This window comes from Hippocampus zosterae, chromosome 7 (assembly GCF_025434085.1).
Source record: "Hippocampus zosterae strain Florida chromosome 7, ASM2543408v3, whole genome shotgun sequence".
Lineage (NCBI taxonomy): Eukaryota > Metazoa > Chordata > Actinopteri > Syngnathiformes > Syngnathidae > Hippocampus > Hippocampus zosterae.
This window is the reverse complement of record NC_067457.1, coordinates 6,913,165-6,931,516: the sequence shown is the minus strand read 5'-3', so window position 1 is coordinate 6,931,516 and position 18,352 is coordinate 6,913,165. Positions and strand designations below refer to the sequence as shown.

Here is an 18,352-nt window from a genome sequence, read left to right as displayed (position 1 = left end):
TGAAAGAGAAAGAACAAGGGAAGGGTAAATACATTTATTTATTTAATTCTTTTTACAGCTTTTTTTTTTTTTTACAGTTATACAGTCATTAAACAACCATTTAAAGAATTAGTAAAGAAAATCTATGGGTGGTCCCCTCCTGCAAATGTGTCCATTCATCCTCAAGACAAAGTCACTGTCGTTGGATGATGGGAGGTTGCCATTTTGTCATCTCGTGTTTGGACCTATTAAATTCTTCAGCACCAAAATAATCCAAGAATGTCTTTATGGACACCTTTCTTGTACGCCATAACACAGTAATGATGAAACAAGGAAAAAAAAAGACCTAACCGAAAGGTTTCTTACCCTGTTGGAAAATCACGATTTAGCAGAGCAACAGACTTTTTTTCCCTTTTTTTTAACGAAGAGCACAGTGCACCCTCACATGAAATTTTACGAGCACAGGTTGAAATTTTGGTACACTATAAATGGACGTACCCATTTATCAGTAATATATAGTAAAAAAGGTGCAAGTCAATACTGATAAATGGGCTGAAGAGTGGAGCAGGCATTGGTCAGCAAAAAAAATAAAATAAATTAAGAATATATCTACACTTATTTACGTAAAAAAAAAGCACAACATCTTTTTGTCTTCAACCTCTTCGTATAATAATTCACTTTTTTTTTCTTTTCAAAAAGTACATTCTGTATTTTTCGGTTATAGACTTACTTGGTGATTGTATGTGTTAAATTGCAAAAGGCTATTCGTACCCTGACCAAACTTATATTTTAACTGAAATGTCAAAGTGGCAAAAGACTGGAAGATGTTGTATTCTTGACCTTTCGAAATGTAATAATATCCCAACACTTTGAAGGAATGCAATTATTCTCAAAAGGACATTCCAAAGGATTGCGGCATGGAGGAATAACCATAATCCACGACACTCTAATCAACCATGAAGTTAGACCATTGGATATGCCTTCATGTCTCTGCAATCGGCTTGCAACCTATTCAGGGTAGACCCTCTTTTTGCCGAAAAACAGCTGGCAAAGGCTCCACCTCAAACTATAACCCCAAGGAAGGAAAAGCAGTCTGGAAAATAGGTGATCATAGAACTCGTCAACCTGTGAATATGGACACTATTTTCTGCGGCAGGGCACAGGCAGACATATGTGGTAGAAGTCAGATTATAGAAATAAATTAATTGAATGCATGAGTAATTATTATCATTCAACGAACGGCCTATTTTAAAACAGTGGTCATATATATGGCGCACCACATTATCAGGCGCAAATAATGGAAGCCACAATAGTGGCTGCGGTTGCGTTATGCATCCACTAGATGGAGCTACGCCAAAAGGAATACAATACAGCTTTATTTATAGAGCGCTTTCACAAGTTTAAAAAACATTCAAAAGTCCAAGAAATTAGAATTTTGATCCATATACAAGGCGCATCGGATTATAAAGCGCACTGTTGGCTTTTGAGAAAATTGAATGCTTTTAGATGTGTGGAAAATGCGCTAATAACTTTAAATGCCCTCCCCCCCTTATTTTTTCCTAGCTCAACAGTGCATCAGTTAGGCGCGATACCAGTCTGTCATGCCATTTCCCCCGTTTCTCTGTAAAGCGGAGACGAGAGAGAAGTGTGAATTGGGGGAAGTTGGATCTTCAAAAGGGGGCTGCCTGTAAGAAATTCAGCACCGCTTTGTAGTTGCTAAGTCCTGCCCCCTTCCGATGGGAGACCATGAGAGACAGGACCTGTGGCGATGTACTGGTGTGTCACCAATCACAGCTGATAACTGCCTCCTCTTGTCTCAGCTTAACAGGCTCGCACCCTCTGAGACTTGTTTCGTAATGCTGCCGAGAAGAAGCCTCGGAGGACGGAAAGGAAGCAGAGCGGCAGGAGCTGAGGGGCAGGCTGGAGGAATTGGCAGGTAACGTGAGCTACAATACTACCGCCAGAGCTTAGGTATACACTCGTGAATTAGATGATCAAGGAAATGCTTGAGAATTGAGTCGATGAGACCAAAAAAAAAAAAAAAAACCCCACTGCGCAATAATAATGGCTTGAGAAGTCTGTGCACCTGCGACTCCCTCCTCCCAAACCTACCAACTTCCTCCTGCGTGCTCCTCTTCGCCTGCCTGTATCTACGTGTGAAACGTCTTCAAATAAAGTCCACATGCTGCAGCAAGAAGAACAGAGACAAAGAGCCTTCGACGTGAGCGACGGGGCTTGGCTCATCAGTCAAGTTTCACAAGACAAGAGGTGAACGTCGAAAAAAGGAGCTCAGCGAGTGGGTGGGTCATCAACCCCTTTAAAAGAGCAGACGAGAAAACCTCACGGGTGTCTCGTTAAAGACATCGTATATTGTTATGCACACACATTAGAAATGTTCGCTTTGTGGGGGATTAATACCAGATGATTTATGAAAGATAAGTCGCAACGAAAACACAATTTCACATGTTAAGTCTGGAGCACACAATTTGTCTGACTAACTTTTCATAAAATAATATACAACAGAATTACCCCGGAATGTAAAAACCGGTGTGACGAGTCATCGAAAGTTTCCCGATATGGTTCGGTTGCACGTGAACTTTACTTCTGTTTGAAAATTGACGCGACTCTCAGGACGGCTTCATGAAAAATAAGTGGCCTTTTAAATTGGCTCCCATGTGGATTCTTGCGGCTTGATTCAGAAGTCTTTTGTCCACCACCCCCCCCGCCAATCCTACAGGGGACACGAGGCTACACACATTATATGTAGGTTCAGGAAATAGATCACAGAGGTGCAACAAACCCTTAGCACACTTTGCATTTAACCATGAGGAGACAATTGGAACAAATGTCGTCATCCACCCAGAACCCCCCCCCCACCCCATCCGAGTTCATATTTTCTTATTTAGTTGAGAATAGCTTTTGTGAATCTCCGTCGTTTGCAGGTAAGCCGCCATGAAGAAATTACAGCTCGAGGGGTTGGGGTGGGATTGAAGTTGGGTGGGGGGTTGGAGGGGGGCACTGTCACTTTCTGATGACGTGTGACACGGTGATGAATGTGCGGGGCGAGATTATTGCTTTTGCTTCTTTTATTATTCATGACAATTATTGTCAAGTTTGCCATATTGCACCGGGTGCTATCATTACATTGCTATAACTCCGCTTCCAATTTTAGGATGGCATCATCACCTCATCCCCCCCAAAATAAAAAAAAAAATCACTTTAGAGATAAACTTTCCCTGGAAATTTAAAATGTGCCACACTGCCCTCTATTGGCCGGTTTGAACAATAACAACAACAAAATATATAGTAATTGAAAAAAAAAACCAACAAAAACAATACCCGAAAGAAAACCATCTTTGAAAACACAGCAGCGGTTGTTCAAACGTCTGCTGGATGTCTTCATGAAAGCGGTCGGCGTGTGAGAAGACAGTAGCGTCGCATTTTCAGACAGCAGTAGGGGCCAGTAGTTTATCAAAACACTTCACACATTCAGTTAGACCATACATAGAAAGACATTCACATGAACCGAAAGAAACATTTTTCTCGGCATGTAAAATGACATTAGACATTGTCTAACCCCTTACGAGTGATACACAAAAGAAATACACTAATAAATAAATAAAAAAGAAGCAGAGTCGTCTCTCTTGACAGGAACGTCATTTTCTTTAGTACACCTCAATGACACTCACTTTTAAAAGGCGATTCACAATGGCGGTGGCATTAAATCACATGACCCACAATGTAAAGTGAAACAAATGACCGATTTCAAAAATTAAAATGTAAGTACATTTGTCAATGAGTGGTAGGTTAAAGTGCATGGAATAGTGATGCATGAAATAAAACTTTTTTTAAAAAATATGTACATTGAGAAGAAGCATTTGATATCCCATCACTGACAATGCATTATTCCATATAGAATCTTAAATGTATACATGTATGTCTTTTAAAATGCCACCCATTTTTAAATATATTTATTTGTACACGAGCAGTTAAAAAAAAACAGCATGGCTTAATTGTAGTTTTTGTTATTCGCATTTGAGATTGTTTTGTGTGTGTGTGTGTGTTGCACCACCAGACTGAAAATGAAATGAATTAACTCAATTGCTCTTTTGATCGCAATTACAACTGAGGATATTTTGGGGAAACGCGCTCACCACGCCGGTGATGGGGATGTGCCGCCAAATGGGGAAAATATCGCATAAAAACAAATATATATATTTCCACTGTATATCAAGTATTGCGGCACAATGGGGACTATCTATTTTAACTACAATAATTCACATATAGCCTACATCACAATAATGCCGGTGGTAAGAATAATTTTTGACAGTCAGGTCTTCATTTTATTTATTTATCTTTTTTGCACTTGCGTCGTCATCACTAACAAAACCGTAACAATGCACTCTGATTTGTGCCAAGGCTTCTCACGTCTTATGTCGGCTCCATCATTTCTGCTCTGTTCCCAGAAGAAGTATTTTGCAGTTTGGAGTTGTTTTGTCGGCATTAGTCTTGTTTTATCACCACACGTTGGGCACAACGTTGCCAGATGCTTGATTGTGGCAACGCTTTGTTTTTGGGTGGTCACTCATCTTTAATGCCAATAAAACAAACATTGGCCCTTTTTTGGGGTGGGGTGGGGTTATTGTTGCTGATTAATAACGCTCATAAAGAAGCTTGGTAATGACTACTAGCCAAGACGCAAGTCATGTATTTATTAACAACACAGAATTTCCGATATATGGTAACATGTAAGCGTAATATAAATATATACAATACAATATGAGTATCCAAAAACGAGGTGTGTGTATATATATATATATATCTGTAACTATATACAGTACTGGTGTTATTCTGAAAGCATAAAAAATGCTAAATGTGTTAAAAACATTAAAAAGTATCTCTTTTTAATTTTTTTTTTAATTTGAGTGATCAGTTTAATTGGGACACAGGCACGAATACTATAACGCTATGCTTTGATTGTTGTTTTTTTCTCTTCTACTTACCCCACAACCAAAGTTAGCAATAGCATAGCCACTAATGACTGATGGCATACTTCCTCTTGACGATGATCAATTTAGATTTGAATCTCGGCAGTTTCAAATTATTTCACGGTGCGGTTTTTTCCTTTCTCCAATGGAAAAGTACCGACCTGAACGTTGAGATGTGTACGTTGTGTTTTAAGAAACGTGCGTCGATAGCTGTGTTGTATTCTTACATATCAGCACAGGACGCTTTCAATCTGCTTTTTGCGCACAGTGAAACAGCAGACTGATCTTTTTTGTTTAATCTCAATTTTTGGGGAGAAGCGGGGGGGAAGCAGAACAACAGAAAAGACGCCCGCCGGCGACAGCGAGAGGAGCAAGCGTAAATTTGTGCTTGTTTGTGTGAGTATAGTCCGTCTGGTGTATCTTCAAATGAGATCAGTGCCTATTGACTGAACTCTCTTATCTCTAATCTGCGACGGATATTGCCTCGGTTAGTGGTGCTCTTCACACCACCCTTCTCTTCCTGCGCTACTGACTCCTGTCTTTACGATGCCATCAGACACAGCCGGCACAGATGCTTTAGTGGTGAGGGAGCTCCTATAAGTGTGTGCGTGTGTGTTTTTTGTGTATACGAGTTTGTGAGGGAGGGAGTGGAATTGCTGGATTCATTAGGGACAACTGCCTGCTGTGGCCGTGCGACTCTGGGCAGATTTCTGACAAACACACTTAAAGAAAGCAAAGTCCAATAGAAGTGGCCGAATCACAATCGTTTGGTCAGTGTCGTGAACTTTTCGTATCCACCCGCATTTGTGGACTGCTTTGGATGAAGATCACAAATCATCCTTTGCCAACGGTGTGTTGTGAGGCCTTTTTCGATAAATGTTTTTTTTGTTGACAAAAGCAGCACATTATTATAGGGGTGCTGACATAAATGATCTTAGGAAGCTGGTACATTCACGTCAACTAATAATGGGCATCCCGAGTGAAAGTGAGCAATGGGCGCAATCAGGCTTCAAAAATATTTGCTTACAAGTTGCATCAATAAAAAATCTGAATAAGAAATACTGAGTCGTAATTGTATGTGTAATCTTGGGACAGCAGATTCAGAACTGATAATCATAAATACCGTATTGGCCCGAATATAAGACGGTGTTTTTTTGCATTGAAATAAGTGGGGGTTGTCTTATATTCGGGGTCTAGACATTATACCCATTCACGACGCTAGATGGTGCCAAATATCATTGAAGAGAATGCTGAACTTGACTTCCCAGGCCAACGTGAACTCCTGCCACGAAGAATAAAAATAGCGGTAGCACGAAAAATAAAAACAAAAAATAGCAGTAACAAGGAAAACAGAAGAAAATAATAGAAGAGATAACAGAAAATGGGTCAATGATTGGCCAGGTTAACCGGCAGGTGAGGAGAAGTTATGATGTCATTTACATTTAAAAAACCAGAAGCCATTCATTTACGAATGTGATTGCAGTTTACATTTGAATGAGGCAAAATAATGTGCTTGTTTTCTCAAATATATTGTTACAAATGTACAGTACATTGTTTCAAATGTACTGTAATTATTTTCTGTATAAAAATTCGATTGGTGTTCAAAAAGTCTTTTTTCAAACTTGAGTCTTGAAAAAAGAGGGGCTCATCTTATAATCAGTGCTGTCTTTTATCCGGGCCAATATGGTAGTACGTCAGGGACGAGTAGAAATTCATCAGGAGGCCACTAATTCACTAAAAGCAAATTCAAAGATTTTTTTTGGGGGGGGAGGGGCTGAGGGGGGATCAATAAAACACTCTTGAGTTTGTTCATTACGTGCGAGAAATATTTCTCATGTTGCATCATGTGAATAGACAGGAAACGGTACATACATTGAGTGAAAATAATGTGTTCCCCCAGCCCCTCCCCTTGCAAAGCAATACATGGGATACCTCCAGCATCTGGCATCGAGCCAACAATCAATTGGCTCGAACGCACCGCCGCCCATTTTGAAATGGCCGCCATCGCTGTTTCTCCACTACGCATCACTTCCTGCGTGTCCTCACTCTTAGCCTGGCTCCCATTAGGCGTCACTTAATGCTGAGCATTTTCTTGCAGTTTCACCCTCATTCCGACTTAACAGTTGGAAATCCCATTCAGTCGGCTCTGATATAACGGAGCCAGCTCTTGTAGGACCAAACGGTTGTGCATTTTGGTCCTAAATTGTACATATAAGTTGGTTGCAGCAAACTGGAATTTACTGAACGCTGCTGCTGCAGCTCAATGTATATGAAGGAAAATGACTAATGAAGACAATCGAGTTAGGCCATCCCAAAGGAGCTGAGTTACAGACCAAGCTTGGAGAGAACACACAGAAAGGGTGGAAATAAAGATTCCTTTTGTGACAACTGCCCCCTCCCTCCCATGACAAATGTTCCCAAATTAAGTACACTGAATCCATACACCAGCAACTGTAAAGTACTAGAAGCAACTTTAGAATGATTCTATTGGCCGTCTGGATGCACAGTGTGTTTCTTCATATGAAAGGGATGGCTAATTATAGATTTTGTTTGCTGTGGTTTTTATATTTGTGTTTTTTTTTTTTTTTTTTTTTGCTGGGGAGTGAAAGGGGCGTGACCCCTCTCCTTTCTAGTAGGGAGTGAAGCGACTGCACCCTCCTCTGTAAAGGCTAGCCTGCAACATCAAAGATGAAAAAAAAAAGAAGCTCCAATCAGTATCCAATGTAGAACCTTGATTTTGTATTTTTATGTTAGACATGTTAACTTTTATGCAAACAAATCAGTCTTCCCTTTTTTCTCCCTGCGTGGCCTCCTTACAAAGTCTGAGGGTACGGATCACATATTCTAGTTGTGTTTCAATATTACTAAAAGCATTAAATTTAGCGAGAGCTGTATCATTATTTCCTAGCTTATAATTCAAATCTTGATTGAACGCCGTAAATGACTTTGGGAGGCTCAGCTGAGTTTTAAAGATTAGAATACAGTTCTCCACTTGAAATCACTTATGTGGGAGGACAGGGCAGAAGGGAGGAAAAAGAGAAGAAAGTTGAAAGTAATAAGGAGGAAAACACAGGCCACTGTTTTAATTAAGTAAATGAAGAGGAAATAATGGTTGTAATTAATGAAGGCTTTTAGCTAGCAGCTGCACTATAGGGGAGGAAGGGAGGTGCGCATGGGGGAAACATGGGGGAGGTGTGATTGCTATCACGACACAAATGTCAGCACTGCAGCATTAATCTGCAACGGCTGTCCCCCCCCCAACCCCTCCGTGGAACCCACAAGGTTGCATCAAGCAACAGCTAGGCTGCAGTCATTACAGGTACCAGGAAGGGTACCTATGATTTCCAACCAATCGGCAACGAAAGATAATCTTAAAAATGTATTTTAAAATATACTCTGGCAAAGAGTTAACAAAGAGAAAACTATAAATATGGAAAGTATTCAATGTATAATTTTTTTTAAGTACCAAAACAAAGTCTAATTCGGGTTAAAATGTGTCCCTATAAAAGGTTGACTGTACCTTTGCTTCTAGGGCTTCCTTCTTCTATCTTTTGTTTTGTCTTTAAATCTCACGGCATATGCGTCAAGCCGATGGTTGTAACACACCGGAAGAAGGCTTTACCTAGACCCATGTAGAAAAAGGAACAATAAAAAGCAGGACTTGTGGTTTTCCTCCGTCCTCTGAGAGATGCTTTCTCGTTTTAATAAAAAAAAAAAAAAAATCATTTTCATCTTTGATGTTAGCTGCAAAGCTAGCTAAAAACAAACATTAACGTTTGACTCCCCTCCCTTCGCAAAATGATTCCTGCGTGGAGGAATTCCCAGCGTCAGCTAAATTTTCAAGCCAAAAAAAAGAAAAGAAAAAAAGCTTCAGGCCAAATATTATGCGATCGGGGAGTCGGAGAATACAGCGGCTTCCCTTTTTCATTTACTGAAGTGGCAATGATTCACGTTCACATTAAAATTCGGGCACATGGAGTGGGAAAACATTTCACAGGCGTGACAATTTATCGGCAACCTTAGGGCTGTTGTTCTATTCCTTGATGATTCACCAAGGATATCACTTTACTGTGTCGGATGACACATCATCATGTTCTCCGCTACACATTAACATCCACGTGTTTAGGAGGAGCGTCGTATGTGACTTCCAACAACCGTATCAACTGACACTTTAGAACAAATCTGGTCTAAGAAAGAGGAAAAACTCACCATCGTGCCCACGGTATACGTGGCTGCAGGACCGATCGTATGGTGATACGGGTCCGCTGTTGCATAGACTCTGCCGTAACTGTAGTAGAAAAAAAACAGGCAATGTAAACAGTGAGCTTTTTTAATTCGGTTAATCTTTTCACCCTTCTTCCCTTCATTTGGCAACTCCAACTCCCAAAAGGCGCGCCGAGGAAAATCTGCGCTCAAGAATCCTTCTGTCTTTAATTTGCGTCTTTTTGTCTTGTCACCTAAATGTTCCCTGAAGGTATACAGAGCCAACTCCATATGGTGGGATTATTATATTTGGCCCGGAGCATCAAGTATTCCTTTGATGGAGAATTGCCTTCCGCTTTGCGGCGTGCCAATCACTTGGTTGTAATTTAATTAAACTTTTTTTTTAAATAAAAAATGAAGTGTCACGCAATGTGACATTGAGACTCCAAATTAGGCCCATAGAAATAAAATAAATAATATTTCAAAAAGAAAGTTAAATATTGTCCGATGGGTATCTTGCAGGTCAACATTTTAATAATAAAATGATGATCTTGAGTTGTGCTGTCTTGTCCAAAACAACAAAAGTATTTATAAAAAAATATTGTGAGAATTACTTCCACTTAAAAAAAAAAACAGAGAGAGACATCATTCACAGATCTGTAAAGGGAGCCTTGAGGTATGGCCCCCTCTTGTAGCCTTCTTACGAGGTGCTGATTCAGCACAGTCAGCACCTTGGACAGCGACTTCCCCAGATAACAGAATATCGTCTTAGCGCATGAGCAAGCGATTCTGCTTATCTGCAAATATATGATCAGCATTCAACGGCACAAACAGTTTCGATAGATTTTAGTACTGTTAGATGTCAAATTCCCATTCCTGTGCCTCAAACTGGTAGCCCTTGGCTTTAAATGAAAAGGCGGCTCTCGGTTTGGTGGCCCTCAGTATTAGGCATCTCCCTTTTGCAAATGTGGTTCGGTTTGCTTCATCAAAATGCAATCGTCAAGTCTCACTGCCGCAGTTTGCAGCAGACTACGAAGTTGGTTGGGATGTTGGAAGTATGAGGAGATCCAAGTGTAGCGATAGCCTCTTTGTAAGTGGCAGATGCTGTATCGTGAGTTACTTTGGGATTCCAGCTCGGTCGAGCAGAACAAAGATGGCGGGCACAAGTTCGGAGAGAGCAATCCATTTTTATGGTAGCTCCTCCTCCTCCTTCTTCTTCTTCTTCTTCTTCACCTCCTCCAGGTTGCCCCAAGTTGCCAACTCAGAGTGCTCCACTTCGTCTGTCTCACGAGATTTATTTCCAGTCTATTCACCAGCACTGGCTCGGAACTAATCCCCAACCCCAAAGCCCGTCTCTTTTCTCATTCCGTCCCCTTTTCTCGGATGCGACTAGACTGCTTTATTTGGATTCCGCTTTGCCTCTTGTTTGTTGGCTAAATTTAAAAAGGAAGCAAAAAAAATATATCTGGAGGAAAAAGATAAGTGGTTATGTGGGGAAACTATATTTGGTTAAACTCTGTGTTTGAGGGAGAAGCCGAACGAGAAGGACGCGTAAAGGGAGGAAGCGGGGAGAGTGTTTGCAAAGACCGGTGAGTTGAATCAATAAGGAATTGAAATGAGTTTTTCATCACCCCTATGAAAATGCTTTAAACCATTCCTGAACTGTCTTTCTCAATGTCGTAACTCACGCATAGAATCAATGTTTCGCCCCGCTCTGATGAAACGGGGCGAATGTCACCAATTTGAAATGTCTTGAAATGAATGTGCTCATAAATCAAAGCAAGCATCCTTTTCGGCATCAGCAGTAATCCACTGATTGTGCCGTGCCCAGATTACAGTTACAGTGCATCTGTCTTGCCAAAAAAGGTGCGTGTGACCTGGGGAACACATTTAAAACCGTTATACATGAATAAAGTGTAATTGCACATCCACTACAGTAGGTGGCAGTGGCACTTGCATCTGGTTTGTTCCCCTTTTCAATTTCAGGCAAATTAGTGGACTTCACTGATTACAAACAAGCGTGAACAAATTTTTGTTTTGCTTTCCGCATACCCAGTGAGGGTCAAAGCAGAGCAATTATTATTATTATAATTATTATTATAAGCAGAGCTTAATAATCAAGGATGAAACTGTTTGCGTTCGACTACTAGAGGTATTCTTCACATCCTTTATGGTCGCTCAGGATGTTAAAATATACAGTAGTTCATATCTTGGTAAAAGGATGACCATGATTCATGATTCTTCACATTTTATTTACTTATCCGAATTGGTTTGATCGTGGAGTTTCTGTATGGCTGATATTTAAATGATGGAAGGTGGGGAAAAAAAATAATTGGAGGGTCAGTCTCAAATATAAAGAGTTGCAGTTTCGTTTGCTTTGCGCATAGTGTGTAGAAGAAAAATACAAAAAAAAGGCTCGCAGCTAATGTCGTCGATTTAAGACCCCGCTTATCTGACAATGAATAAAACTGCCTCCCGCCCTCTGACCCACCTCCTCTCAATTCCACCTTCATATTTATACTTTTGTATACTTATACAAAAGCGTGAAAATCGAACACGAGCGAAAGGACGGAGGTGATACACAACCGTCATGGAGAATCAAGAACCTCGGCATGACAAAGAGAAAATATGTAAGTGGGATGGGGGGGCATGAAAGGAAACCAAATGTGTCCCGTGGAGGGAGATGTGCCCTCTCACTTGCAGTATATTTCTCCTTTCAGTTTCTTTATCCTCTACGTCTTTGGAGACCGCCACTCACTTCTCACCTCTATTGTATCGAACATTATCAGAGGTCTACAGCCTCCCACTGTGAACATTTCTTATCTTGCCTGACATGCTCTATCTCTCGAGGATAGTTCACAGAGCATACTTGAGACACACACGCGTGCTCACACACACACACACACATCTCTCAGTTCTTTCATTGGTGTAAAATTCTTTCATAATGTTTTATATTCCTATCCGGATAATGATCTCAAAACCCCGCACCCTGACTCGAATAGATAACGGGAGACTAATCATTTTTACGTTGATTGAAGATGACTAACAAATGATCGTTTTCATTCAGACGAAGCAAGAAATATTATTAGTTCAACGGTCGTCAGCAGAAAGTAAAAGGAAAAAAGCCGCGTCGAGCGGGAGCAATGACATGCGTTTCACTCTGTGTCTCAGTAGCGGGGTTATAACGCAGTTATTTTCAAAACGGAAAAAGCTTTTCATCAGTGGAGCAACTTTTGTGTTCACATAACCCTCAACCCACTTTGGGTTGCCAGTCAATTTACTGCGATTGGCTGGCAACCAGTTCAGGGTCTCTCCCGCCTACTGCTTGAACACAGCTGGAATAGGCCCCAGCACACCTGCGACCATCGTGACGATGAAGCGGTTCAGATAATGGATGGATTTGCTTAGGACAACCATATTTTAATTTCCACCCCAAAAAAGAGGACACTCAGCCCGCCTAAACAGCTAACCTAGGGAATCACAAGTCAGTCAGCAAATATCAATAACTAACAGCGCTAGCTAGCAAGGTGCTTTTTAGCTTGACATCTTTGGTAATTAGTTAAACTACCGGTAACTATATTTCTCTTGCGAGCAGGTCCAGTGGAGTAAAACTTCATTTAATATCGAATAAGTTGGAGCTTGGATCATTATATTTACCAAGTAGCTTGCCCAAGACTGGTAAAAAGCAATTATGTTGCTTTCACGGGGTTATTTTTGTAACTCGTGATCGCTTCTTACATTTGACAATAAACCAGGTTCAAACTGTGTCGTATTGATGAGCAGTGTGTATTCGCACTCCTCATCCAAATTTTTTTCCACTGGACTTTTATTTTGAAATGACAACCTCACATTGGAGCCCTGACGCATTACAGCAAAATCATTTGTTGTTTTATTGAAAAATTGTCTTGAATGAATGAATTAAACAGAATTGCTGATCTCAGTACATGTCATCAGATTATTTTGATTATTAATTTTTTGAGATGGTCTACATAAAGTTTTTTTGAATAATAACAGAATGTGAACCATACAGGAAAAAAAACCAAAACAAAAACGAAGAAGAACATACCTGTCACTATATGCAGCTGCAGCAGTAGCAGCTGGTTGGGCATATCTGTAAGCTGCATATCCACCCTGAACAAAGAGACAGCGTCAATCAAAGCCAGACAAATTGATGAAGAAATAAAACTAACGACATCAGTCATTTGATTCCATACTTCAGTTATTTTTAGACACCTTGCTCATTTCAAATTGTAACAAAAATTAATAGGCTACCAATATACTTACATATATTTCCGCCCCATAAAATCCATCCTGGTAGACCACGCTGCTGACAAAACAAGCATATGGATTTGGGTTTCAATGAATAAAGATGTATTTTGTCAACTATTTAATATATTTTAATATCAGTGGTACCTGTATTTGAATGGTGCAAGACAAAATGCATCATGTAAACACCTCATGCGCTATGCATTTTAGCTTCTAATTATGAATATGACTTGAGGGAAAACATTGCTCGGTACTTGATTTTTCATTTTCGGAGCACAGGGCATTCCGCTATGGAATCACTCTAGACTCTTTTTCAAAAGACATAAAAAACTCACTTCAAGATACCTTGAAGAACTGTTGAGCTTGGCCGAATTGGCCAGACTTGGAGGAGATGGGATAAAGGGGTTTTTCATAAAGTCCGTTTTAAATGACCCTCAGTCCTTTTTAGAGTGAGCTCTTTTTTTTTTAAAGTGTACATGATCATAAAATGGAAAACTATACTTGCATATATTTATATGATCTACAGTACTGTACCTATCTATACATCCATCCAACCCCACCACTCTACATTCATGTCTCTCGGCATGTATTTCCCACACAAAATAATGAAATACCGGTAAATTTGCTGTCCTATCATTTCAGCATGGTTACACATGGTTACCACCATCTCTGAAAACTCCCCCTCCCCCCTAGCTCGGACATACAGCACCATGGTGGGCCCGTTGGAGTGTGCAGAGCAGGTCATAGCAGTTCATTCACAGCTGAATAAAGAGTGACACATTCGAAAAAAGAGAGACAAATTTGGCCATTCTGGAATCAAAGAGCAATTTTCCGCTCTATTAGAAAGTGGCCTTTTTGTTTTCCACTCACCATTCTCCCATTACTGCAAGTGTGTCGTATAAAGCGTGCATGCGCTGGTACGTTTGAATACTTCAGAATTACATTTATTCACCGCGTGAACGTATGCATGTCACTCACGCTCCGTAGGCTGGTATGGGCGGAGGGGGTGGTGCAGCACGGAACGTGTTATAGACGGCCCGGCCCCTCCCTCGCAAATGGGCTCCTCTGTAGGCCACTGCTGCTCCTGCGGTGGGGTATGGAAACCCTGTGACTGAAACAAAAGCACGCAGAAAAATAATGCGGGAGAAATTAGTTGCACTAATTGTTTGAGAGTGGTAAAACAGGGTAAAAATACAAAGTGCAGACGCTATGGATCTGTATTTCCACATGCTTGTAGCCTATGGCAATCTTGATGTCAGGGTCATAAACGGGTGTTATGAGTGACACAATTGTCACAATGTCGGTGTAAGGTGAATCATGGAAGGTCTAGGTTGAATAAAATTCTCTTTAGCAAACAGTTAGCTTTGCATTATTGATTAAAAACAAAGAAACAAAACATTTTGGCAACAATAGTAGAGCTACATTTCGCACCGCTGCAGTTCTTTGCGTCCAACCCCGTGGTCTCGCTGAATAAATACAGTACTGTGAACTTATCCACAACTATCGTCTTTTTCGTAGTCCGGACATGGACACATGTATGAATATTTTGTCTATCTAACTTTGGGTTTGAGGTCATGTTGAACAATTCAGAGGCGCTATTCCCATTTCATAATCCACATGCATTGTGAGTAGTTATTTCACGAGCAGCAAAATAGCCCCGGAGCATGATGGTACTAGCTCCAATTTTAAGAGTGTTTGTCTTATAATGATCAGAAAACTTTCTTTCAGATGCTATTTTCTTTGTGCGGTCAGTTGTAAGCCATCTATCGATCCATCCATCCATTCTCCCATTGATCTATCGAGCTGGCTATTGAGCTACCTATCGAGCTAGCTATCAAGCTAGCGCTCTCTCTCTCTCTCTCTCTCTCTCTCGCTCTCGCTCTCTCTCTCTCTTTTCCCTTCACTGTCCTGTCTCTTACTCTCTCAAAAATGTGATGGAGAACCACACCAATCTGCTGTTTCTGCCCCGGCCGATTCTAACAAGTGGGACAACAGCATTAATATGTCACGCAGCCAGCACGCACTCTGTTGGTGATAAAAATCAATTTCCTCCCCCTGCACCCCAGATTCTTTACCCCGCTCTGTTAACAGTGGACGTCCTGATATTAATTCTACTTTGTGTGTATGTGCGTGCGCCAGCAAGTGTGTTAATGGATGGGTGTGAATATAGCAACGTGTTGTTGGTGGCGGTGTGACACATCTGAAAGGAACATGACGATGAGCTATGGCTTGTGCATGCTACAGTGGTGCTGTAACAACCCATGAATCATTGCAGGGGTCTTGCATGACATCTAACAAGCCCATAAAAAAAAAAAGTAGAAAAACGACATACTTAGGAATTGAGAACAATGGGTATATTTTGACACCATACAAAGATACTAAATTCATCTTTAATGTATTCACTAGTTTACCACTCCGGATTGAATTATCATAGCCAGCGGTGCCGGTGACTGTTGGATCGCAATAGGACCAACACCGATACAACATCACAAAAACCGAAATGTTGGCATTTCAACATGTACATTTTTCAGCACGTGTTAAAAAGGATTAAGAGACTATGCTGCTTGAGAACGTGCAGACCAAGCCGATGTCTTAAACCGGGAGTCCTTCGGTCCATTCACTCACATTGAGGTAACTGTGTGAATTCTTTAGTTTGATATAACTAGTTATATATATTAACACAGTTATGATACCCGTGTCGACACGTGTGTCATGTCATATTCTGGGATTTCACAACATGTGAAATATAAAACAATCATACAGTAGATGAATAGAATGTAACGCGACCTGGCCCTAGTTGCTCCAGTACATGATCGGTGCGTGGATGTTTTGGGTTCCATGGGTCAAATTTAACACGGCGTGTATGAAGTGGTACGCGAGAATGTGCGTCTGCATGCACGCGGAGGTCATCTGTCATTCTCCTGAATGAGATTTGCGCACAATAAACCTGTAGCCAAGCCTAACAATTGAGATGGAGTGCACTGTCAGCTAGCCGGGATTTATGGGGGCCGATTCAGCTGATGGGTGCTGGGAAAAGTCGTCTGATAAAGGGGTGATTAATCGGCCTTACATCTCGCTTTACATCCTGCTTTGCTCCCGCCCCAAACTAGATTAAATGCAGCCATGATTATTCCAGAAGATGTCCTCATCCCACGTACTTTCACTTCTGCGTGGAGAATCTTGCAGCCTAATTTAGGGTTTTGAACGTAAAACTGGTTCCAATACTCAAAGTCTGCCGCCCTCATTTGCAATTTATTAATTTTTTTGCTTTGCTTTTTATTTGAACATTAAACGCATCACTTTCTTAAACTTTTATGCGAGTTAATTGCTTGTTCAGTGTATATCTTACATCACCACCGACATGTCACGATCATGTCACTCCTTGGGAACTGAAAACAAAGTGCAACCTTCCATGTACAATTCTAATTAGGCAAATGGAAAGTTGGCTTCATTTATAGCAACGGAAATCTGGAAGGTTTTCAATGCACTTTTATGAAATGACATCATGCGATGATGAAGAAAAAAAAAGTCATAACATTTGAAACAGTCAGAATACGGCGAACTTACTAAACGACACAGACTTTATAGCTTCAATGTTTTGGTAATGTATTGACACTTTACTAGTACAGAAACTGGATTCAGAGTTCCGGCTGCGAAACAGCTCCCGTCGCTCTGAGATGATTTTCCAACAAGATTTTGAAGTGTGTCTTCGTGTATTTATTTTATTTATTTATTTGGAGCCACGTTTTGAGTCTGAGAGTCTAAACAGCCTCGGGTCAAGTTTCTGCGCAGGGCGGTCAGATTCTTCCACGGCAAAATTATTCCGTCAGACGTTGGTTCGTGCCCCCCCCACCCCCCCGGGATGCGGGCGTGTTGGAACGGCTAACAACAAACAATTGGCAAATACTCGATTCATGAAGAGATACGACCCGAGACTTTTGTCCCCCGACATGATATATTATTCGTATTTTAAGAGATTCATTTACGTCTGCGTAGATACAGTAGATGCCATTCATCATGGCCTCCACCGCTAAATCAGCTGATAACAACTGTGATAAACCCGGAGAAATTTTGAAATGTATGTTGACTCGGCTCATAAACATGGATGGAGGATTCATCTTCCTCCTCTCCTGCTTTAATTGTCATTTATTGGCTGTTGTAAATATAGATCCAAATCCATCTGCAGTTTAACTCATATCGGCTGGTAATATCGGACTAAAAGGCTTGGTGGGTTTGATTGATGAGTGGAAAGGGGTATAAAAAAAAATTGAAACGGGCAGACAGACAAAGGGATGCCTGGGTTCATCTTTTTCTGGTGTGTTGTCTTCCTTCCTCAAATTCTGTCGATTCATTTTGCTCCTGTCCTGGGAGCGAACGAAGCATATGGTGTCATTTCGGCTTGGCAAACTTTAGTGGTGCGTTTAAGACCACTCGACACATTAGCAGCCTATAAATTAGAACGCCAGACTGGATATGTGTATGAATTGGACACATGAATCCATAGAACGTTCCATTTAGAGACCGTTTCAATTTTACAGCCCCCAATCTCCCCCCCCCCCCCCACCCCCTTTCACCAGAGCTGGAAAAAGTCAAGTCTCCATAAAATGCAATGAGAGCCAAGTCAAGAGCCACATTAGCCTGTTTCCGCTTTATATGCAGAGTAATCTTGAAAGTCAAAGAAAATATATTCCGAGACTCTGGTTAACGTCCAATTGGTACACATACACCCATAGATAGTAATTACATAAAGATAAACGTCATGAATAATCCATTCTTTTGATTTTTTTTTTTTAAATTAGGTCTCAACTTCGATGACAAAGGGACCTGGATTTTGCAAAGCTAATGATGTAGCAGTGATGGGCATTACGCAGACTCATTCATTTTATTTACTTGAGTCACGTTAATTGCCATAACGT

At 40.8% G+C, this 18,352-nt stretch overlaps 1 protein-coding gene across 23 annotated transcripts in view; it reads right to left on the bottom strand.

Annotated features, from left to right (window-relative positions):
• rbfox3a (RNA binding fox-1 homolog 3a) overlaps positions 1 to 18,352 on the bottom strand; it is a 222,609-nt gene that overhangs the window by 3,618 nt on the left and 200,639 nt on the right. For 13 of the 23 annotated variants that reach the window (XM_052070502.1, XM_052070503.1, XM_052070501.1 and 10 more), the window contains 5 exons: positions 14,415 to 14,547; positions 13,455 to 13,497; positions 13,237 to 13,301; positions 9,177 to 9,255; positions 4,031 to 7,641 (listed from right to left, as the gene is read on the bottom strand). In XM_052070502.1, coding sequence (XP_051926462.1) covers positions 7,597 to 7,641; positions 9,177 to 9,255; positions 13,237 to 13,301; positions 13,455 to 13,497; positions 14,415 to 14,547 — 365 coding nt within the window. In that variant the 3' untranslated portion in view covers positions 4,031 to 7,596. Of the gene's footprint in view, positions 1 to 5; positions 2,165 to 4,030; positions 7,642 to 8,487; positions 8,590 to 9,176; positions 9,256 to 13,236; positions 13,302 to 13,454; positions 13,498 to 14,414; positions 14,548 to 18,352 lie in introns of those variants that run through there. The other 10 variants (XM_052070489.1, XM_052070496.1, XM_052070500.1 and 7 more) reach the window with 6 other exon arrangements.